The 23,844-nt window shown below is 43.7% G+C and overlaps 2 protein-coding genes across 5 annotated transcripts in view; one reads left to right on the forward strand and one right to left on the reverse strand.

The window, feature by feature from the left end:
* Positions 1 to 1,858: 1,858 nt before the first annotated feature.
* Positions 1,859 to 20,420, reverse strand: SLC25A39 (solute carrier family 25 member 39). 3 transcript variants are annotated; one of them, XM_075845610.1, is made up of 13 exons: positions 20,307 to 20,420; positions 19,724 to 19,799; positions 19,390 to 19,516; positions 19,256 to 19,315; positions 17,548 to 17,598; positions 16,900 to 17,009; positions 16,207 to 16,274; positions 14,026 to 14,150; positions 13,735 to 13,908; positions 6,098 to 6,207; positions 5,742 to 5,817; positions 5,240 to 5,323; positions 1,859 to 5,158 (listed from the first exon to the last, which is right to left on the reverse strand). In XM_075845610.1, the coding sequence occupies exons 3-13, from the start codon at positions 19,493 to 19,495 to the stop codon at positions 5,046 to 5,048; spliced, it is 1,077 nt and encodes a 358-aa protein (XP_075701725.1). In that variant the 5' UTR covers positions 19,496 to 19,516; positions 19,724 to 19,799; positions 20,307 to 20,420; the 3' UTR covers positions 1,859 to 5,045. The 3 variants fall into 3 exon arrangements, with proteins under 3 accessions (XP_075701725.1, XP_075701723.1, XP_075701724.1); XM_075845608.1 differs by having other exon boundaries at positions 19,729 to 19,799; positions 20,307 to 20,419; XM_075845609.1 differs by having other exon boundaries at positions 19,729 to 19,799; positions 20,286 to 20,419.
* Positions 20,421 to 20,537: 117 nt separating this feature from the next.
* Positions 20,538 to 23,844, forward strand: part of ZNF652 (zinc finger protein 652) — a 35,031-nt gene continuing 31,724 nt past the window's right edge. The window contains exon 1 of one of the 2 annotated variants that reach the window (XM_075845606.1): positions 20,538 to 20,611. The gene's annotated coding sequence lies outside the window, so the exon portion shown is untranslated. Of the gene's footprint in view, positions 21,853 to 23,844 lie in introns of both variants that reach the window. The other variant, XM_075845605.1, reaches the window with a different exon arrangement.

The following is a 23,844-nucleotide window of genomic DNA, read 5'->3' on the forward strand; positions in this document are numbered from 1 at the left end:
CCGTGGCGTTTGGATGACATTTGTTAGATCTCCCCCACTTTGCTGCTACTGGATTGTGCTGCGTATTTTCCCTCCGCAATTCTGGACGGAAAATGCGCAGCAATTCCGCTACGTGTGGACGAGCTCTTAGTGTAGGTGCACCTGCTATTGAACCGGCAATCTCAGATAAGTAAACTATATAGAAAGCAATTCCAATATTTGCTTCTATAGTTAGAGCTTCACCCTTTGTGAGCAGACGCGATTTCATAATAGCGCACATATTTCCTGCTATCGCGTTATAAAGGTCACCATTTCCACTTGCTTGTTGCTCCCATTTACAAAGTTTATCAAGGAATTGTCAAAAATGAATTTCTCTTAAAGGGGGTTCCATTCAAATATTTTTTTTTTGTGTTTTTACAGAAACCGTTTTGTCTGGTATCGCAGCATTCATTTGAATGGGGATAGGTTGCGATACCAGACACAACCCATCCCTAACGTTGGCACGGTTTCAGGAAGAAAGCAGCCATTTTTGTCTAGTCTTACGATGGCCGTACACATTAGATGTATGTTGGCCGAACCTGCCTATTTTGATGGGACCGGCTGACTATCTAATATGTAACACACCCGATCTTTTTGTTTGCAAGGTGAGTCGCTGCCAGACTGTACTTTCTCCCTATTAAGAAAGCATGTACGTGCGGCCGACTGTCCGTGTGTGGGGGGGGGGTTTGGGAGCAATAGCTGATGGCCGACCGATTAATCAGCCAAAATCTATCGAACATGTATGGTCAGCTTTAGGGCATGTCCACATCTAACGGAATAGCTGCAGAATATTTCTACACCAATTCCGTTGAAAATACCAGACCTTCTGCTGCAAAAAAAATCGCATCATTTTCTGCGTTTTTTTTTACTGCAGAAAATGGTGCGTATTTTTCTTTTTTCTCGATGTTGGGGGATGGTGACTTCTCCTCTGAAACACCTAATTCTGGCCACTTTCCGCAGCAGGAATTGACATGCTGCGGTACGAAAAATATGCACCACGGGTCAATTTCTGCTCGGAAATCTTACGCAGCGTGTGGATGAGATTTGTTAGATCTCACCCACTTTGCTGATATTGTATTCTGCTGAATATTTTCCGTCCGCAACTCCGGAGGGAAAATACTCTGCAATTCCGTTACGTGTGGACCAGTCCTTATGCAACCTCTTTAAATAGGATGCGGTTTCTTTTGCTTCCGTATAGATCTACCCTTTACCCGCTTTTTTTTCTCACTGGTTTAGTCTATTATAGTAACGTCCTGTGGGCTTAGGTTTATACGTACAAGCAAAGCTGTAGTGTAAAGCATGGGACTAGAGCCGTAGACCCTTATACACAATGCATCTATGCTGCAGTCAGTGATCATAGATGTGTCCTCATAAGAGCAGAACTAATTAAAGGGGTTGTCCACTTTTATTATAAAATCCCTTGTAAATATGCTGATCAGTGTATCTCACTACTGGGATCTCCTGTAATCTGCAGCGCCACCAGAGGACAAATAAAGCATTACACAATGCTTATTGAACTCTATAAGCGGTCCTGGTGACGCATAGACACGTTGGGTCCTCCAGGCCGAGAGATCCTCTCCGCTCTGGCTGATGGTTGAGGGTCTTGAATGGGTAAGGGGACCACTTCATTAAACTTGTGGGTATACCTAAAAGTGTCACGGAATTATTTTTAAACTGTAAAATGCAGGACCTGAACCCTTGTGACAGCGGCAGCACCACCTGTCGTACACGGCAATCCATCTACAGGTTATCCCAAGAGCTTGCGATCTAAGGGATGTCACATAGGAAACCATAGCATCATATATTGCTTGCATATATAGTAAAATAAGCCACAGTCGTCTTCATGCATCAAATGCAGTTTATTAACAGTGTATACCATGACTATACACCACCGCACCTTGTGTCTGAACTCCTGTGGAATAAATCAGTGGTCTAACAGTTATATTGTGAGCCAAGGAAAGGTCATGTAATGTAACGGAGGCCTGGCTGTAGCCAATATATCATTCGCTCTTATATAAACCAAGCGCACTTCCCATGTGACCCCAAATATTAGTCATTTATTGTATAATCAGAAACCAAAAAGGAAATATATATATTCTTTCCCTTCCATATTTACTTTCTGAACAATGCGAGATCAGGAAATAAAACAAAAAGGAAAATTTTATCCCCAACGGAGAAAATACCAAGAACGTAATTAATGTCTTAAAGGAGCAAATTCTTCCTTCGCTAATTCTTACATTGAAAAGAAAACCTATAACAGAAAATAGACAAACTGCCCATGGGTTAATGCCAGGTCAGCGGCGGCCGCCATCTTGTTGGCTTGGCCTGGCTTAGTAGTATCTAGTTACACCACTTATAGGGTTATAACCAAATCCTAGTAGCAGCATGATGGCTGAATCAACTACAACCCCTATTACTATTAACCAGAGCTATAATGTGGTTTGTAGGTGTAAAACTACGACTTCCAGCATGCCCTGCCAACCAAAGCCTGTCAGGGCATGCTGGGAGTTGTAGTTTCCCCAACATCTGGAGTGCCAAAGGATGCTGACCCTATAAACCTGTATATCTGTAACTGATGCTTTAACCCATTCCTTGCCCTCCCACAGGAACTACCTGACGTGATATATATATATGTAACTACTGCTCAGCAGTTCAGACCTTTCCTTGCCATATATGCCTGCAATGTTGGCAGTGAAAGGGTTAGATTTCCCCAACTCAAAGTTGCAGCCTGTTTTGTTTCGGGAATCCCTAGTAAAAGCTCATGGGGCCTCATTTATTAAAACTGTCCTTGTTGCCCATAGCAACCAATCAGAGTTCAGATTTGGTTTTATAACCTGCTCACAAAAAATGAAAGCTGAGCTCTGATTGGTTGCTATGGGCAACAAGGACAGTTTTGATAAATGAGGCCTATGGAGTCCTATAGTCCAAGCCTGTGCATTAAAGGAGTAGCTGTCTGCTCTCCTGACATGTCCGCTTCAGTAAATACTTCACTCTTTATAAAATAAAAATGGTGCCGCATCTTTTCTTAAAACCCTGCATTGTGCCGTTCTGGTTATTCCTCCTGGAAAACTAAGAATAGATTGACAACTGGGTGTTACCAGTCCCCTTGTCAAAAGGATGTGTCCCTGCCGTCTTCCATTGTCAGCTCGGACTGCGTCAATGTGTAGGGACGCGCCACAGTAACAAGGGGAATGGTAATGCCCAGCAGTCAATTTAATAAAACATTTCCATGAGGCATAACAGAGGATCGGTACAATGCAAAGTTCTAAAGAAAAGATGTTCCAGCGCTTATTTTATGGGAAATACAAGTCATTACTAAAGCAGGCAGGTCAGGGGAGCGAACAGGACCTCCTTGTCCAAAGTGACAGGTGTAGCCCCAGCCTTACAGCAAATTTTCCTTTGCAGGTCAGTTTCTTAGAAGTTCATTATCGGCCAAATATTTAAATCGACAGTGACCAATATTTTACTGACCGCTGCTGTTGGGTCTAATTTTGACACTTCATTTATTCTACTTACAAGATGCATCTTGGAAGCTCAGCCAGGAAACCGGAGAATGCAAACCAACAATGCATCTCGCGATCTCAACTCTTTGTCGAGGCGCGGGATATAAAGAAGTGATATTGCAAAAACCATTTGGACTTGACCCTCCCTCTAATGCCACAACCTGCCGAGAGACAATGGCTCAAAATACTATAAGAAAATAGACTGCAACTTTAGGTGTCCATACACATAGAAAACCATACGATTCTATCCATGAAGACTGCGTCGCTACTGTACAAAGAAAAAATTGAAAAGTCCAACTATGACAGTGAAGAAGAGTAGGGGGGTTGTGCAAGCCCCTCTCTAATTTTGCTACCCTTAAGCTGGGGCAGCAGTGGCTGAGGAAAACTTCCCACAGACGTATAGGCACTTCATAGGACATACGTGTTGCTCCAGCGCCATTCAAAACGGCGCCACAGTTTGTTGGGGAGGTGACCAGGAAGAGCTTAGACGGTGTTAAAATCGAGCTATTCATTGTGAAGTCCAGCGTTTCAGTCTCTGATTTCAAGTCTCCTTCTAAACTTACATCCAACGTCTCTGCATTTAGCCACCTCTCTCCAAAATATTTAGCCGCTGCTTCCATAATTCTGCAGCAACCCAACTTCTGCCTGGTCCTGGTTAAGCATTATCCACCTGAACTTTGCATACAGTGGTGGTCTAAGCCTGACAATAAGGTCCAGCGGTGTAGAGGCACCAGATTCCGCTTACACACCTTTTAATGGCTTGAGGTTCCCTGCTTGGTCCCCTATGGTCACATGTTGAACCGAGCGCTGATCAAACTAACTCATCAAGGCTTGGGGTCTAGAGTATGATCTTTGGTTTTGACCCTCTTTTAATATGACAACTGCCATAGACAACTGCGAAATCTGTTCTGGACCTCGACACACTTGCGGAAGGACAAATAATAATAAGTCTATGAGTCAGATCCAAATACGCTATTCCCATTGCCAAGAAGGGCAATATTCAAAAAGTTGTGATCTGAGGAATTATATTAAGATGTTACAGCATGGCGGTAGATTGGCTCTATTGATTGTAGTCCCGTCGCATTTGTTAACATCTGACGGATCTTCATGTATCACTTGTCATTTTGACACAACCCTACTAAAATATTTTTGAAAGAGCGCTAACCATTCAATAGAGCATTTCCATTCAATTGGAATATCAATAGGTTACGTTACAGTCCTATGCCAGGACTAGATCATCTGTGCGCTCTGGGCATTAGCACCGTCAGTGCTATTGCCCGCACTCGGTTCTTACCTAGCTGTCAGATAATGCGGTCAAGACTATTTGACCATTGTAGGTCATCAGCCTAGACATGTCCCGTTTTAAGCGCTTACTATAAGGACTAACTAATCTTGGTTTGTGGTCCACAAAATCAGCCTGGACTTGGTCCACCATGAAGTATTACGAGGATCTTTCATTTCCAGACTTAGATACTTGAACTTAAGGGCTAGAGTTTAGTTGGTTGTGATTTTCTTTTAAGAACGTCAGATTTGACGCTTTTCCTGGTTCCTCTGTTGGAAAAAAGTCTTCCCGAATTCGTAAGAGCTGATCATTATGGCGCATGCTGGGGCAACCTTAATGACTCGTGGCATGAACCCTATGGAAGAAAATATTGGAGAATGTAATTTGTGGAGGAAACGAGAAGAATACGGACGTTAATTGAGTTAAAGTGTGTTACCTGCAAAAAGTCCACGGGTGCCAGATTCTGCTCTGATCCTGCGCATGGCCCCCCAGGTGGAAGATCCCAGTCTCCTTGATGGTCCTAAGCAAATTAAGGGATGAAGGTTGAAGTTCTACCAGAAAAATCTAAGTTCTTGAGGCGGAAAGTGTCTATAGGGTTTTGCAGAACTTCCATGTTGCTGATCTACAGAACCTACTTATTCCGCACTGATTGGATTATATACCATGACTGGTGTATATATGTCGAGACATATCCCCAACATCAGACATCCTTTCCTCAACATGTTTTATATTGCAAGAAACATTTTAATACTTCCAACTATTGAAGTTCTTGTCGTCTCACCCTTTCTCGGCCCAATTGTTCGCCAATTAATTGCACTGGGTTGCATTAATCGGGACACATGACCAGCGTATTAAAAGCACCAGTCCATGGTAGGAATATAGCCGTGACTATAGTAAAAGATCATACAGACATCCTAAAAAAATCTAACAGCCCTTACGTATTTCCAAGTCTCCAAGTTCGATCTGTCTGTGAGTTTTCACTACATCAAATGGGAGAGTGAGGATGGCTGCCACCTAAGAGACAGAAAGAGAAGACAGCAATAAAAAAAAAGATACTAAAGATAGCGCAGAATTCTACAAAAGCAGTGTTAAGTAGGCCATGACCCAACACTTCTGCCCAAGTCAACGATTGGTCATCGTGTCATGTGCAAGTGTGGGCAAGGCAATGAGGACTGTATGAAACAAAGGCAGTGAGCAGCAAGAGGCCGTATACAGCAGAATATTGTGCGCGCGCGCGCACCGCTCCCCCACCAATAACAAGACACATAGCAAATCACAGCATATCAGTACTCACAGCTCCAGACAAGGCCCCGGATGTGAAGCTGATCAGAAACTGTCTCTCTGACGTCCCCCAAGTGTCACTGAGCTTCCTCTTCACAAGCTCATAATTAAACCAATACAGAGCTAAATAGACAAAAACACAAGGATGTATACATAAAATATATATAATAATAGGAGGAGATGAAGGAGAGGTTATATGGAGTAATAGGAGGAGATATAGGGATGGTTATATGGAGTAATAGGAGGAGATATAGGGAGAGGATATATGGAGTAATAAGAGGAGATATAGGAGAGGTTATATGGAGTAATAGGAGGAGATATAGGAGGGGTTATATGGAGTAATCGGAGGAGATATAGGGGAGGTTATATGGAGTAATAGGAGGAGATATAGGAGAAGTTATATGGAGTAATAGGAGGAGATATAGGGAGAGGTTATATGGAGTAATAGGAGGAGATATAGGGAGAGGTTATATGGAGTAATAGGAGGAGATATAGGGAGAGGTAATATGGAGTAATAGGAGGAGATATAGGGAGAGGTTATATGGAGTAATGGGAGGAGATATAGGGAGAGGTTATATGGAGTAATGGGAGGAGATATAGGGAGAGGTTATATGGAGTAATGGGAGGAGATATAGGGAGAGGTTATATGGAGTAATAGGAGGAGATATAGGGAGAGGTTATATGGAGTAATAGGAGGAGATATAGGGAGAGGTTATATGGAGTAATAGGAGGAGATATAGGGGAGGTTATATGGAGTAATAGGAGGAGATATAGGAGAAGTTATATGGAGTAATAGGAGGAGATATAGGGAGAGGTTATATGGAGTAATAGGAGGAGATATAGGGAGAGGTTATATGGAGTAATAGGAGGAGATATAGGGAGAGGTTATATGGAGTAATGGGAGGAGATATAGGGAGAGGTTATATGGAGTAATAGGAGGAGATATAGGAGAGGTTATATGGAGTAATAGGAGGAGATATAGGGGAGGTTATATGGAGTAATAGGAGGAGATATAGGGAGAGGTTATATGGAGTAATGGGAGGAGATATAGGGAGAGGTTATATGGAGTAATGGGAGGAGATATAGGGAGAGGTTATATGGAGTAATGGGAGGAGATATAGGGAGAGGTTATATGGAGTAATGGGAGGAGATATAGGGAGAGGTTATATGGAGTAATAGGAGGAGATATAGGAGAGGTTATATGGAGTAATCGGAGGAGATATAGGGGAGGTTATATGGAGTAATCGGAGGAGATATAGGGGAGGTTATATGGAGTAATAGGAGGAGATATAGGAGAAGTTATATGGAGTAATAGGAGGAGATATAGGGAGAGGTTATATGGAGTAATAGGAGGAGATATAGGGAGAGGTTATATGGAGTAATAGGAGGAGATATAGGGAGAGGTAATATGGAGTAATAGGAGGAGATATAGGGAGAGGTTATATGGAGTAATGGGAGGAGATATAGGGAGAGGTTATATGGAGTAATGGGAGGAGATATAGGGAGAGGTTATATGGAGTAATGGGAGGAGATATAGGGAGAGGTTATATGGAGTAATGGGAGGAGATATAGGGAGAGGTTATATGGAGTAATAGGAGGAGATATAGGGAGAGGTTATATGGAGTAATAGGAGGAGATATAGGGAGAGGTTATATGGAGTAATAGGAGGAGATATAGGGGAGGTTATATGGAGTAATAGGAGGAGATATAGGGAGAGGTTATATGGAGTAATAGGAGGAGATATAGGGAGAGGTTATATGGAGTAATAGGAGGAGATATAGGGAGAGGTTATATGGAGTAATGGGAGGAGATATAGGGAGAGGTTATATGGAGTAATGGGAGGAGATATAGGGAGAGGTTATATGGAGTAATGGGAGGAGATATAGGGAGAGGTTATATGGAGTAATAGGAGGAGATATAGGAGAGGTTATATGGAGTAATAGGAGGAGATATAGGAGAGGTTATATGGAGTAATAGGAGGAGATATAGGAGAGGTTATATGGAGTAATAGGAGGAGATATAGGGAGAGGTTATATGGAGTAATAGGAGGAGATATAGGAGATGTTATATGGAGTAATAGGAGGAGATATAGGGAGAGGTTATATGGAGTAATAGGAGGAGATATAGGAGATGTTATATGGAGTAATAGGAGGAGATATAGGGAGGGGTTATATGGAGTAATAGGAGGAGATATAGGAGAGGTTATATGGAGATATAGGAGAGGTTATATGGAGATATAGGGAGAGGTTATATGGAGTAATAGGAGGAGATATAGGGAGAGGTTATATGGAGTAATAGGAGGAGATATAGGGAGGGGTTATATGGAGATATAGGGAGAAGTTATATGGAGTAATAGGAGGAGATATAGGGAGAGGTTATAAGGAGTAATAGGAGGAGATATAGGAGAGGTTATATGGAGTAATAGGAGGAGATATAGGGAGAGGTTATATGGAGTAATAGGAGGAGATATAGGAGATGTTATATGGAGTAATAGGAGGAGATATAGAGAGAGGTTATATGGAGTAATAGGAGGAGATATAGGAGAGGTTATATGGAGTAATAGGAGGAGATATAGGAGAGGTTATATGGAGTAATAGGAGGAGATATAGGAGAGGTTATATGGAGTAATAGGAGGAGATATAGGGAGAGGTTATATGGAGTAATAGGAGGAGATATAGGGAGGGGTTATATGGAGATATAGGGAGAGGTTATATGGAGTAATAGGAGGAGATATAGGGAGAGGTTATAAGGAGTAATAGGAGGAGATATAGGAGAGGTTATATGGAGTAATAGGAGGAGATATAGGAGAGGTTATATGGAGTAATAGGAGGACATATAGGGAGAGGTTAGGACCAGACTTAAGAAGCCTAAGCACACGCATGTGGGAGATTGAGCTAATTGCTCCCAGAGCACCCTGGGATATAAGAAGCCTCCCATGCCTGAGCATTGTTTGTCATATCCTAGTTTGTCTAGCAAATGGTCTCCTAGTGGTTTCCAGTTCCAATGTTCCCTGTATCCCGTGCTATCCTGTTCTAGCGCCGTGCTGTAGTCGTGCTGTGCGGTACCTACGCCTGTCCTGCTGCTCCACGTCTACCTGCTGCCTAGTCCCAGCCGAGCCTGCCTTGCAACTGTCCGAGCTGCCACAGGTACTTTATACAAACTGTGAACTGCACCGTTGGCCAGCTGCCATACCGCCGAGCCGGTACGGCCCAATGGGTCCATGAACCCAACGTGACAGATTATATGGAGTATTAGGAGGAGATATAGGGAGAGGTTATATGGAGTAATAGGAGAAGATATAGGAGAGGTTATATGGAGTAATAGGAGGAGATGTAGGTAGAGATTATATGGAGTAATAGGAGGAGGTATAGCGAGAGGTTATATGGAGTAATAGGAGAAGATATAGGAGAGGTTATATGGAGTAATAGGAGGAGATGTAGGTAGAGATTATATGGAGTAATAGGAGGAGATATAGGGAGAGGTTATATGGAGTAATAGAAGGAGATATAGGGGAGGTTATATGGAGTAATAGGAGGAGATATAGGGGAGGTTATATGGAGTAATAGGAGGAGATATAGGAGAGGTTATATGGAGTAATAGGAGGAGATATAAAGAGAGGTTATATGGAGATATAGGGAGAGGTTATATGGAGTAATAGGAGGAGATATAGGGAGAGGTTATATGGAGTAATAGGAGGAGATATAGGGAGGGGTTATATGGAGATATAGGGAGAGGTTATATGGAGTAATAGGAGGAGATATAGGGAGAGGTTATAAGGAGTAATAGGAGGAGATATAGGAGAGGTTATATGGAGTAATAGGAGGAGATATAGGGGAGGTTATATGGAGTAATAGGAGGAGATACAGGAGAGGTTATATGGAGTAATAGGAGGAGATATAGGGAGAGATATAGGGAGAGGTTATATGGAGATATAGGGAGAGGTTATATGGAATAATAGGAGGAGATATAGGAGAGGTTATATGGAGTAATAGGAGGAGATATAGGGAGAGGTTATATGGAGTAATAGGAGATATAGGAGAGGTTATATGGAGTAATAGGAGGAGATATAGGAGAGGTTATATGGAGTAATAGGAGGAGATATAGGAGAGGTTATATGGAGTAATAGGAGGAGATATAAAGAGAGGTTATATGGAGATATAGGGAGAGGTTATATGGAGTAATAGGAGGAGATATAGGGAGAGGTTATATGGAGTAATAGGAGGAGATATAGGGAGGGGTTATATGGAGATATAGGGAGAGGTTATATGGAGTAATAGGAGGAGATATAGGGAGAGGTTATAAGGAGTAATAGGAGGAGATATAGGAGAGGTTATATGGAGTAATAGGAGGAGATATAGGGGAGGTTATATGGAGTAATAGGAGGAGATACAGGAGAGGTTATATGGAGTAATAGGAGGAGATATAGGGAGAGATATAGGGAGAGGTTATATGGAATAATAGGAAGAGATATAGGAGAGGTTATATGGAGTAATAGGAGGAGATATAGGGAGAGGTTATATGGAGTAATAGGAGATATAGGAGAGGTTATATGGAGTAATAGGAGGAGATATAGGAGAGGTTATATGGAGTAATAGGAGCAGATATAGGGGAGGTTATATGGAGTAATAGGAGGAGATATAGGGAGAGGTTATATGGAGTAATAGGAGGAGATATAGGGAGAGGTTATATGGAGTAATAGGAGGAGATATAGGGAGAGGTTATATGGAGTAATAGGAGGAGATATAGGGAGAGGTTATATGGAGTAATAGGAGGAGATATAAGGAGAGGTTATATGGAGATATAGGGAGAGGTTATATGGAGTAATAGGAGGAGATATAGGGAGAGGTTTTATGGAGTAATAGGAGGAGATATAGGGAGGGGTTATATGGAGATATAGGGAGAGGTTATATGGAGTAATAGGAGGAGATATAGGGAGAGGTTATATGGAGTAATAGGAGGAGATATAGGAGAGGTTATATGGAGTAATAGGAGGAGATATAGGAGAGGTTATATGGAGTAATAGGAGGAGATATAGGGAGAGGTTAGGACCAGACTTAAGAAGCCTAAGCACACGCATGTGGGAGATTGAGCTAATTGCTCCCAGAGCACCCTGGGATATAAGAAGCCTCCCATGCCTGAGCATTGTTTGTCATATCCTAGTTTGTCTAGCAAATGGTCTCCTAGTGGTTTCCAGTTCCAATGTTCCCTGTTTCCCGTGCTATCCTGTTCTAGCGCCGTGCTGTAGTCGTGCTGTGCGGTACCTACGCCTGTCCTGCTGCTCCACGTCTACCTGCTGCCTAGTCCCAGCCGAGCCTGCCTTGCAACTGTCCGAGCTGCCACAGGTACTTTATACAAACTGTGAACTGCACCCTGTTGGCCAGCTGCCATACCGCCAAGCCGGTACGGCCCAATGGGTCCATGAACCCAACGTGACAGATTATATGGAGTATTAGGAGGAGATATAGGGAGAGGTTATATGGAGTAATAGGAGGAGGTATAGGGAGAGGTTATATGGAGTAATAGAAGGAGATATAGGGGAGGTTATATGGAGTAATAGGAGGAGATATAGGGAGAGGTTATATGGAGTAATAGAAGGAGATATAGGGAGAGGTTATATGGAGTAATAGAAGGAGATATAGGGAGAGGTTATATGGAGTAATAGAAGGAGATATAGGGGAGGTTATATGGAGTAATAGGAGGAGATATAGGAGAGGTTATATGGAGTAATAGGAGGAGATATAAAGAGAGGTTATATGGAGATATAGGGAGAGGTTATATGGAGTAATAGGAGGAGATATAGGGAGAGGTTATATGGAGTAATAGGAGGAGATATAAAGAGAGGTTATATGGAGATATAGGGAGAGGTTATATGGCGTAATAGGAGGAGATATAGGAGAGGTTATATGGAGTAATAGGAGGAGATATAGGGGAGGTTATATGGAGTAATAGGAGGAGATACAGGAGAGGTTATATGGAGTAATAGGAGGAGATATAGGGAGAGGTTATATGGAGTAATAGGAGGAGATATAGGGAGAGGTTATATGGAGATATAGGGAGAGGTTATATGGAGTAATAGGAGGAGATATAGGGAGAGGTTATATGGAGTAATAGGAGGAGATATAGGGAGGGGTTATATGGAGATATAGGGAGAGGTTATATGGAGTAATAGGAGGAGATATAGGGAGAGGTTATAAGGAGTAATAGGAGGAGATATAGGAGAGGTTATATGGAGTAATAGGAGGAGATATAGGGGAGGTTATATGGAGTAATAGGAGGAGATATAGGAGAGGTTATATGGAGTAATAGGAGCAGATATAGAAGAGGTTATTTGGAGTAATAGGAGGAGATATAGGGGAGGTTATATGGAGTAATAGGAGGAGATATAGGAGAGGTTATATGGAGTAATAGGAGGAGATATAGGAGAGGTTATATGGAGTAATAGGAGCAGATATAGGGGAGGTTATATGGAGTAATAGGAGGAGATATAGGGAGAGGTTATATGGAGTAATAGGAGGAGATATAGGGAGAGGTTATATGGAGTAATAGGAGGAGATATAGGGAGAGGTTATATGGAGTAATAGGAGGAGATATAGGGAGGGGTTATATGGAGATATAGGGAGAGGTTATATGGAGTAATAGGAGGAGATATAGGGAGAGGTTATATGGAGTAATAGGAGGAGATATAGGGAGAGGTTAGGACCAGACTTAAGAAGCCTAAGCACACGCATGTGGGAGATTGAGCTAATTGCTCCCAGAGCACCCTGGGATATAAGAAGCCTCCCATGCCTGAGCATTGTTTGTCATATCCTAGTTTGTCTAGCAAATGGTCTCCTAGTGGTTTCCAGTTCCAATGTTCCCTGTATCCCGTGCTATCCTGTTCTAGCGCCGTGCTGTAGTCGTGCTGTGCGGTACCTACGCCTGTCCTGCTGCTCCACGTCTACCTGCTGCCTATTCCCAGCCGAGCCTGCCTTGCAACTGTCCGAGCTGCCACAGGTACTTTATACAAACTGTGAACTGCACCCTGTTGGCCAGCTGCCATACCGCCAAGGCGGTACGGCCCAATGGGTCCATGAACCCAACGTGACAGATTATATGGAGTATTAGGAGCAGAAATAGGGAAATGTTTATTATACAGAGTAATGAGGTAGAAATGTATAGGGGGGGGGGGGGAGAGATTCTTTTGCTTTGTTATTTTTTGTGCCTGGAAGATTATAATTATGGGTTGGAAGAGCACAGAACCCCGGAGTTTGATATACTGGCTGCAACTAGTAAATAATTATGTACTTATATATAAGAAGCTCTACCTTAGCAGGAAATGTCCGGATAAAGTCGGGAAGATTTGGTCGAGGTGGTTGGAGAGTTTAGAGACTGCGGTTTAATTGTCACTTGAAAGTGTCGTGATGGGGGGGGTTTAGCACAAGGATGAATGTGTGTGACTGGTAGTTGGATTCAGCCAGACTCTTTCATATGTTATATAATGAATCTGGTCTGGATTGACATTCCTATCTGATACTAATGCCTTTCTGAATGTCTTGTTTTGTATTGATCGTATATTGGTACGTGTTTTGCACAAGTTTTGAAAATAAAGCCTTAAAAAAAAAAAAAAAAAAAAAAATGTATGGAGTAGTATAGGTTTTTAAGTAATATTACCTGAAAACGGGACGTCCCTCAGCACTGTAGGTCCCCATCCCTTCCAGAGTGACAACCATCCTCCCTGAGAAACCGCAGAGCGCAGAGAGGCTCCTAGTTCAATGTACGAAAGCTGCCGAGACTGTAGTTTTGTACGGATCAACTCCAGAGGACTGATGACGGTAACTGCACCCACTGACACAGAGGAGTTACAACAAGTTATCTTTATATATATATATATATATATATATATACATATACATACTTAAAGAAAAAAATAAATATCTGGAAAAAAAACCACTAAAAACTTACATCGGGCAAGTGCACCAGCAACAAGAGGGATGTGACTGCCGCTGTACCCCATGTTGTAACAGAGAAAATCCCTCAGTTGATCGTAACAGGTGAAGTAGATAATAGTTGCAGGCACAGCCATCACCCTGCAGGGGGAGACAGAGAGAGAGTCACCTGGGGATAGATTACCTGCAAGATCTGGCTGCAGAAAAACACTGTACATATGGCTGGCGGGGGACGGATGGGTTTGATTGTTGCCAACTATAATAATACAAGTCCGATTACATGACACAAGCCCGGCCAGATCTGAGACAAAGTGATTATAAGAAATACAATGTGAACAGAGACCTTTATAATACAATGGAAAACTAATAGCCTTTATAGCAAGAATTGATATTTCTTATCTACACAAATATTTCTACACGTTGCACTTTGATAAATTACTTTGCTCACAATAAATATTTTTTGCAAAATATTAACAACGTGGATCGATATTATAAATGAACCCGCGAAAAAAAAAAGCTTGTAGACCTTTGCACCATCTACATTGCTGGACATTCTGCAGAATACGTGCATTAGTTTATGCCCGTGCACTTCTAGGTTTTTACGTTTACATAGAGATTCACGTGTAACAAATATAAACTGGGGGGGTTTATTAAAATGAAGTGGAAGCATTGCTTATGGCAACCAATCAGATTTCTGCAATGCGGTTGGTTGCTATGGGCAACATCGACAGTTCGTCTAGCAATTCCGTCAGTATGATTGATTGTCTTCAGGGACTGACAAGCAGACGTTTTTCATAAAACATAGGGATTCACTAGGTCGGATTGTCCCAATCTGTTCCTTTGGTTCCCCCTGGAAATATCCTGCCTTATAATGAAAGAAAATTCATTAATTGGGAGAGTTGGGGGTGCTGGACAATGGTTACATTTATTCCATGTCTATGGGCACCTTAACCCCATCCCGCTGCAGCTATTTTTCGTATTTTCACTTTCGTCCCCCCCACACCCCAAAAAGCTGTAACTTTTTTTTATTTTTCCATCAATATTGCCGTATGAGGGCTTGTTTTTTTGCGGGACGAGTTGTAGATTTTCACAGCGCCATTTATTGTACTATATAATGTTGTGGGAAATTGGGAAAAATAAATTGTGGGGTGGAATAGGAAAAAGAAACAGCGATTCCACAATATTTTGGGTGGTTTTGTTCTTACGGCGTTCATCGTGCAGTAAAAACGACATTTTACCTTTTATTCTGCGGGTCAATACGATTCCAGCCATAACAAATTTATAACGTTTTTCTTTATGTTTTACTACTTTTAAAATGAAAAAACCGATTGTTAAAAATAAAATTTGAGTTTTGTCCCCACATTCTGAGAACCATAACTTTTTTTATTTTTCCGTCGATTTAGCGATATGAGGGCTTATTTTTTTTGCCGGGCGAGCTGTCGTTTCTATTGGTGCCATTTTGGGGTGCATGAGACTTTTTGATCACTTTTTGTGGGAGATGAAGTGACCAAAAAACAGCAATTCTGAGGGTCTTAATTTTTTATAGCGCTTGCTGTGCGGACTAAATAATTATATATTGTAACACTTCAGATTTTTATGGACGTGTCGATACCAGTTATATTTTTTTACATTGTGCTTGATTTATAAAAAAAACACCTTTATTTTACTGTTTTTCTACTTGTCCCCCTAGAGGACTTGAACCAGCGATCGCTTGCACAATATACTGCCATACTATGGCAGTATATCGTGATATTGACCTTCCCCTATGAAGCCCTGCTCTTGCTCTTGACCTGGAATGATACAGGGATTCTCTCTGATGTTATTGGCATCACTAGTCATAACATAGTATATAGGTTTGGCCAAGAGTATTCCTTTAAAAGGGGTGTATCCAGAATCAAAAAAGATCCCCTATACACAGCATAGGTGTTAAGTTTCCGATTGCAAGAGCAGGGGTCTCAAACTCCTAGATCCTCCTCAGTTAATGGAGTGGTGGTCGAGCATTAGCCCACCACCCCATTCAATGTCTGAGACAATGTGTTTGAGACATTCCCATAGGCTCGACCACCGCTCTATTCAATGTCTCCTCACTGCGGTCGAGTGATCGTGGGGCCCCCAGCGATCAGAAAATGATCACCTATTCCGTAGATAGGTGATAAAGGGGTTGTACCAGAATCAAAAATGAAGTCCTTGTACTTACAATGTAGGGGGGAGGCCACTCCATAATGATGTTAAACCCTCATGACGAGTGATCTTCACAAAAGCATCCTGCAGCAGAAAAGAGCCGTGTCTAGGTGTATGTGGGCAATTGAGTCACATTTGGCCCCCTGTCTAACCCCCACTTGACAAGTGCAGAGCATGTTTACCCAAATCGCCAGTGCACACCCCCCCCTCCCCCCAAGCTCGTATTTGCATGATGCCAGCCTTGATTAAAGGAATAAATTCAAATTTGATCCATTATATGCAGCCTCCCTCTTGTCATATTATCTGACTGTTCTTCTGACTTCCCCTGACTTTAGTTTCTGGGACAGGAAGTAGCTGACCGTTGCCATTGTCCACCATATTAGCTGTCACGGGGCTCATTACTGTCACCCAGTCAGTCCTCTAACTCTCTCAGGTCTCCCTGTTAGTCAAAAATCAAGCAATGCTGGGAAGTGCAGCTCCATAGTGACAGAGGAAGTAGCTAACTTCTCCTCCTAATTGGGTTTCAATAGAAATCAATACAGCTGGCAGCCTTAAGAGATAACTAATATGAAAGGTAAGACACTGGATTTGACGCAGCAATATTTCCCGCTGTGGTTCATCATTGCCGATGTCCCTGTATAATCTAGGTTTACTCTGCTATTCCTTTTCACATGACCTTAACACAGATATGCCCTGTTTTGACACTTACCAGTGTGCCATGGAAGTGGGTGGGTGCTCGATACCAGCTACTACAAGCCGTAGCATGCTGGCACACAAATAGATGATCCATGAGGCCATTACAGTACAGGAAACAGCGCCCTGGGTGGGTTATAAAGGGAAGCCGGATGAGGTGGGAGATAGCGAGATACGTGGCGAACAGCAGAGTTAAGCATGGCATATATATACGGAGAGAAGAATACGTACATGGCAGAGATGAGCAGGGCCACAGGTGGGCACGGTTACCCCATCACTACTTTGGGGTTCTATACTACATATATATATATATATATATATCTATATGAGTTTTTACAATTCCGTCCTTAGGGAAAGGGGTCGAGTTTACCCAAATCTCAGCAATATGGATGGGATATCCCAAATCTATGGGCAAGATAGAAGACCAAAAATTCTGCCAGCCCAGAACCAGGATGACCCGTCATGTACAGAATGTAGCAGGTATCTGCGGGCATTAGATGGAAATACATAAAGTCCACGGACACTTCGCATACAGTCAGGTCAATGACATGCAGAACACAACGACGCGTAAACAATGTTCAAAGAGCCAATGACGAAGGAAAAAAAAAAAAAAGGAAAAATATGACATTACCCAGAGCCACGGGGTCAAGCTTTGTGTACTCACATGTGGGGTGGCGCAAAGGGGGTGCCCGAGGAAGAGACTTTACAGACATTACTGCAACACAAGAGCAACAAATAAGGAATCAGAACACAACCGCGTATGCTACAAATACAGATACAGACTATGGGGCAGATCGACCGAAGCTGTCTGACAGTAAAATGGCCCTTGTGGCCCATAGCAACCAATCACAGCTCTGCTTTCACTTCTTAACCTGCTCTGTAAAAATTAAAGCTGTGCTGTGATTGGTTGCTATGGGCAACAAGGAGAGTTTTTCTATCAGACCGTTTTGATTAATCTGCTCGCATAGTGGTCACAAGGAGTGCAGTAATGGCCGCGACAGGAGGAAGCTCGAGGGGTTTCATGAAGATGTAGGACGGCTCAATGTGTTATTAGAACATCTAAACACGTGCAATGTTACTGGCGGTGCGGACGCAGATTAGAAGTGAAGGGACGAATCACAAGAGTATATCAACAAGGGGAACTTTTATCCATTTTGGCCGCAGCGTTTCTTTTGGCTTTCCTCACACATTGGGGAAAATTTATCGAAACTGGTGCATGGCAAAAGTGGAGGAGTTGCCCATAGCAACCAATCAGAATCCATCTCTATTTTAGGAAAATGGAAGCAGCCACCTGATTGGTCATGACCAATTACTCCACTTTTCCTTGGCACCACTTTAATAAATCTGCGCCTTTGTGTTACGCTTTATTTGGCAACAAAAAAAACAAACGCATCTAGAAAACGCAGTTTTACGTAAATGATACATGCGCTTATGGCGTTTTCTCCTAATAGTGTGTTGTTGCTGTTTTTTTATGTGGTGTTTTCCACATCGCTAATCATGTGACTGAACACAATTTATTCTAAAAAACGAAACACACATTGACAATTGCCTTTTTTTGGAAGAGCCAAAAAAAACCTATGGAGGTCTAAAAACGACACTAAATGCTGGAAAAAAATGCCAAAGCCGGCCACTGATTTTGAAGAATCGCCACTGATCAAAACAACGGAAAGACGAAAACAAAAAAAAAATCGGCCACCTAAAAAATGTTTCCGACATATTTGGAGTGCGTTTTATATATCCCTATGGATCGAACTAACATCTGGCCAAAACGTTTTTTTTAAATTCCGCGTTTCTTAAAAAAAAAAGCTGCACGCGAAGCCAACTTTTCACCGCTAGTCCATAGACTCATTCATTTTAAAGGGATTTTTTTTGTGTTCCAAAAATAAAGCGTATTTGTTGTATAATAAAACATTCAGCAACTTTCTAATATACTTTGTGTGCCAGTTCTTTACCCTTTTCAAGATTTCTGCTTGTTGTCAGTGAATGGGAATGTTTTTGTTTACATCCAGAAGCTGAAAAGCCATCTTGATCATGTCCTTCTGACACACGTGCAAGGCTTCGTTACAGTGTATCAGCGCTCTCTCTCGTCACGTGTGTCAGTGGGACATGATCCGGACGGATTTTCAGCATCCGGGCGGAGAATGAATAGAGAATCGGCGGCACAATCGTGAGACTATTTCTGTAACTTCCAAAAAAGTGAACGGAGAGGGCTGCGCACATGCAAAAAGGTCAAAGAAACGGTAGAGTAAGATTTATATATTAGGAAGCATATTTAGGATTAGTGTAGGGCCCTTCATGGGGGGGGGGGTTAGTAAGCGCAAGATCATATCAGAATAAGGGGGTAAACACATCAGAATAAGGGGGTACACTACCTTTGGAGAATGGTTTCTTCTGTGACTGCAGCCGGATCTTCACAACGTCAAGTGGCGTCACTGTGGATTAAAAACGGTGGTGAGATAGGGGCGCTCACAAGTCACTTCCACTCCCCGCCAGGAATGGACCATACCAAAAAGTGAGGTGAGAAGAGCGCCAGATCCTGAGGCCAAAATTTGCTGCAGCGGGGTGATCCCAAACCGGGGGGCGCTGGTGTCTTCCACTGCCATCCCTGCCATGACTTATACTTCCGGGGGGATCTAGGGAATGTAAAACACAAAAAAAAAGTTGTGGATAAGCAAAAAAATAAAAAATAGGAGCGCAAGAGAAAACTAAATGTACAAATTCCACACAGCTCTCAGTGCCTGCTCCCCCGCCCCTTCTCCCCCCTTATCTTTTCGCACCCTCGGGCAGGCGTGACCGCCATTATAGTGCACTGATAACGCAGAACTGGCGATCTATACCACATTACCTGGTGCCTGATGGGAGGCTCACAGTCTCCCCCTGCTGGATGATAGACGATAAGCAGCATCTTCACAGTGACTGTCAGGAATACAGGATCATTGGTGCATGTTAATCATCTCATCAACATCTTACATAAAGACATACATGTGCAGGCACGCCGCCATTATTCGGCTTCATTAGCGCTCGTTCTCCGCATGCCAGAATAATTATATACATCCACGTACAGACAATAGACAAACGAACATCAGGAAACAACGAAATCCCCAAAAAATCAACTAGAACACCCATTATAAAGCCATTAAATATAGATATATAATTCACACATCATCCAGCAATATATATATATTTATACAATGATATACAAAATTCAGTGGGCTGATGTAGAACTACAACTCTTAGCATGCCCTGACAGCTGGGAGTTGTAGTTTCACAACAGTTAAAGGGCCACATTATAAATCACACAGGCAGCTCGGGATGTTGACAGCGCACATGTGGGCAGCAGGGATCATACAAGATATAATAATTTATACACATGATGACATCACACAAAACACATATACATACATCTATATATTAGGGTCTCACCTACGGCCCCTTTCCCATTGGGGAACCAGGACCCAGCATCTGAGGGGCCACATCCCGCACTCCAGCAGCTCCTTGCCGGGCCAAACCGGTTTCTGATCACAACAACATGTCAATCTAATTAAACCACGCCTACTCAGGGGCGGGTCCACAGAGGTCCTAACATGTAGTAGGTGGGAGAGCGGATCAATCAAATACAAACCACGCCCATTCAAGGGACGATGGTAACTCAGCTCCCAGCATGCACCGGGAGAGGGAGGCTCGGAGGCCATGTTGGGACGTTGTTACCTCTCACCTACTTCTTCCCGGTGACCGCAGTTATATGACAGCGCTAGTAATCGTGGGCGGGAAATAAAAAACGAAATTAGGTCACAAAAAGGCGGCATTTCGTGTGTGAAGTGAGGACCGGCATGTCCGTGCACACGATACCACAATGGCACACGTAATAGCTGCAGAGCCCCCTGTGTCTGCGAAAGTGGCACCAGTAACAGCTGTAATGCCCACTGTCGTGCCAGCCGGTGACAGCCACATGTGACAGCTGCAGTGCCAGAAACAGTGGTACTAGTGACCACAGCAGTGCCAGGAGCATTACTACCAGTGACAGCAGCAGTGCCAGGAGCATTACTACCAGTGCCAGCAGCAGTGCCCCCAGTGCCAGGAGCATTACTACCAGTGACAGCAGCAGTGCCAGGAGCATTACTACCAGTGCCAGCAGCAGTGCCCCCAGTGCCAGGAGCATTACTATCAGTGACAGCTGCAGTGCCAGGAGCATTACTACCAGTGCCAGCAGCATTTCTACCAGTGACAGCAGCAGTGCCCCCAGTGCCAGGAGCATTACTACCAGTGACAGCAGCAGTGCCAGCAGCATTACTACCAGTGACAGCAGCAGTGCCCCCAGTGCCAGGAGCATTACTACCAGTGACAGCAGCAGTGCCAGGAGCATTACTACCAGTGACAGCAGCAGTGCCCCCAGTGCCAGGAGCATTACTACCAGTGACAGCAGCAGTGCCCCCAGTGCCAGGAGCATTACTACCAGTGACAGCAGCAGTGCCAGCAGCATTACTACCAGTGACAGCAGCAGTGCCCCCAGTGCCAGGAGCATTACTATCAGTGACAGCAGCAGTGCCCCCAGTGCCAGGAGCATTACTATCAGTGACAGCAGCAGTGCCAGGAGCATTACTACCAATGCCAGCAGCATTACTACCAGTGACAGCAGCAGTGCCCCCAGTGCCAGGAGCATTACTATCAGTGACAGCAGCAGTGCCCCAGTGCCAGGAGCATTACTATCAGTGACAGCAGCAGTGCCAGGAGCATTACTATCAGTGACAGCAGCAGTGCCCCAGTGCTAGCCAGAGTGGCACAAGTAACTGCTGCATTAGCAGCCACGATGGCACAAGTAATAGCTGCAGTGCCAACCATAGTGGCACCGCATACGGTATCCATAGTGCTCTGTGTCCATACTGTGTCTGTGTGTAAATTTACAGAGGTTTATATTCTTATGGAGGCGTTGAAGATACTTAGGTGTTCTCTCCTAGAAGTATTGCCCATAGTAAGTATGGAGGGACCACACAACGACACATGGGGAGCCTGCAGCTCCATAATACATACCCATGGGGATCTTGTGTGCCACTGTACATTGTCTGGGCACGTGGCACTACCGTGTGTATGAGCCCTTAGTGTGAGTCCCCATGTGGGAGCAGATCCCATTGGACGAAAAACCTGTAAATTCTGCTCTTGTTTTTAGTAAGACACACAGTCCTCTAGTGGACTGTTAGGACCCCATTCACACGTTGCGGATTTGACAAGGATTTTGGAGCAGATTTTTCACTGAAATCCACATCAAAAGTTAATCTTTGAGAGTGAATGGGGTTTCCCGCAACCCCGTCCACACGCAACGGAAAACAAATGCGCTGTGCAAAAAAAATAAGCGTGCTACTTATTTTCCACAGATTCCGCACAGAGCCCCTCTATTCGGATTAGTCCCATTATATGGGACTAATCCAAGTGCAAATCTGCTGCACATTCACGGCACAAAGCCAAGTGTCAGCCTTCGATTTCAGGGGTCATCATCTTTCAGCATTCCAGCTGTTGTAAAACTACAACTCCTATCATTCCCTGACAGCCAGAGGCTTTACTATTCTAGCCAACAGCTGTCGGAACATGCTGGGAATTGCAGTTTCACAAACAGCTGCAGGATGCTGACCCCGGCTCTTGTAAATACGTGGGAAATCCGACACGTCTGAACAGAGCCTGACGTGTGAAGTACCTGTGAATGCTGCTCATGCTTCTTAGGGTATGTTCACACGACAGCGTCCGTAACGGCTGAAATTACGGGGATGTTTCCGCCTGAAAACATCCCCGTAATTTCAGCCGTAACGGCATGTGCAGGAGCTTGAACGCCGCGTCCATTATGGACGTAATTGGCGCTGCTATTCATTGGAGTCAATGAATAACGGCTCCAATTACGGCCAAAGAAGTGACTTCTTTGACGCGGGCGTCTATTTACGCGCCGTCATTTGACAGCGGCGCGTAAATTACGCCTCGTGTGAACAGACAAATGTCTGCCCATTGCTTTCAATGGGCAGATGTTTGTCAACGCTATTGAGGCGCTATTTTCGGACGTAATTCGGGACAAAAATGCCCGAATTACGTCCGTAATTAGTGCGTGTGAACATACCCTGTCACTTCTTTGGCCGTAATTTGAGCCGTTATTCATTGACTCCAATGAATAGCAGCGCCAATTACGTCCGTAATGGACACGGCGTTCAAGCGCCTGCACATGCCGTTACGGCTGAAATTACGGGGATGTTTTCAGGCTGAAACATCCCCGTAATTTCAGCCGTTACGAACGCCCTCATGTGAACATACCCTTACCTGTCTCTGAGGAATGCTCACAGTCTCCCCCTGCTGGTTGAGAAATAATAAGCAGCCTCCTCACAAGAATTAGGGTATGTTCACACGGCCTATTTACGGACGTAATTCGGGCGTTTTGGCCCCGAATTACGTCTGAAAATAGCGCCTCAATAGCGCTGACAAACATCTGCCCATTGAAAGCAATGGGCAGACGTTTGTCTGTTCACACGAGGCGTATATTTACGCGCCGCTGTCAAATGACGGCGCGTAACTAGACGCCCGCGTCAAAGAAGTGACCTGTCACTTCTTTGGCCGTAATTGGAGCCGCTATTCATTGACTCCAATGAATAGCAGCGCTAATTACGGCCGTAATTGACGCGGCGTTCAAGCGCCTGCACATGCCGGTACGGCTGAAATTACGGGGATGTTTTCAGGCTGAAACATCCCCGTAATTTCAGCCGTTACGGACCCCCGCCGTGTGAACATACCCTTAAAGTGCATTGATGCAAACCAGTGTATAAACCTATGATATACGCCCGTGTACTTATGTGTCACCATCACTATAAGGGTATGTTCACACGGCGGGGGTCCGTAACGGCTGAAATTACGGGGATGTTTCAGCCTGAAAACATCCCCGTAATTTCAGCCGTACCGGCATGTGCAGGCGCTTGAACGCCGCGTCAATTAC

This window comes from Rhinoderma darwinii, chromosome 13 (genome assembly GCF_050947455.1).
Source record: "Rhinoderma darwinii isolate aRhiDar2 chromosome 13, aRhiDar2.hap1, whole genome shotgun sequence".
Classification (NCBI taxonomy): Eukaryota; Metazoa; Chordata; class Amphibia; order Anura; family Rhinodermatidae; genus Rhinoderma; species Rhinoderma darwinii.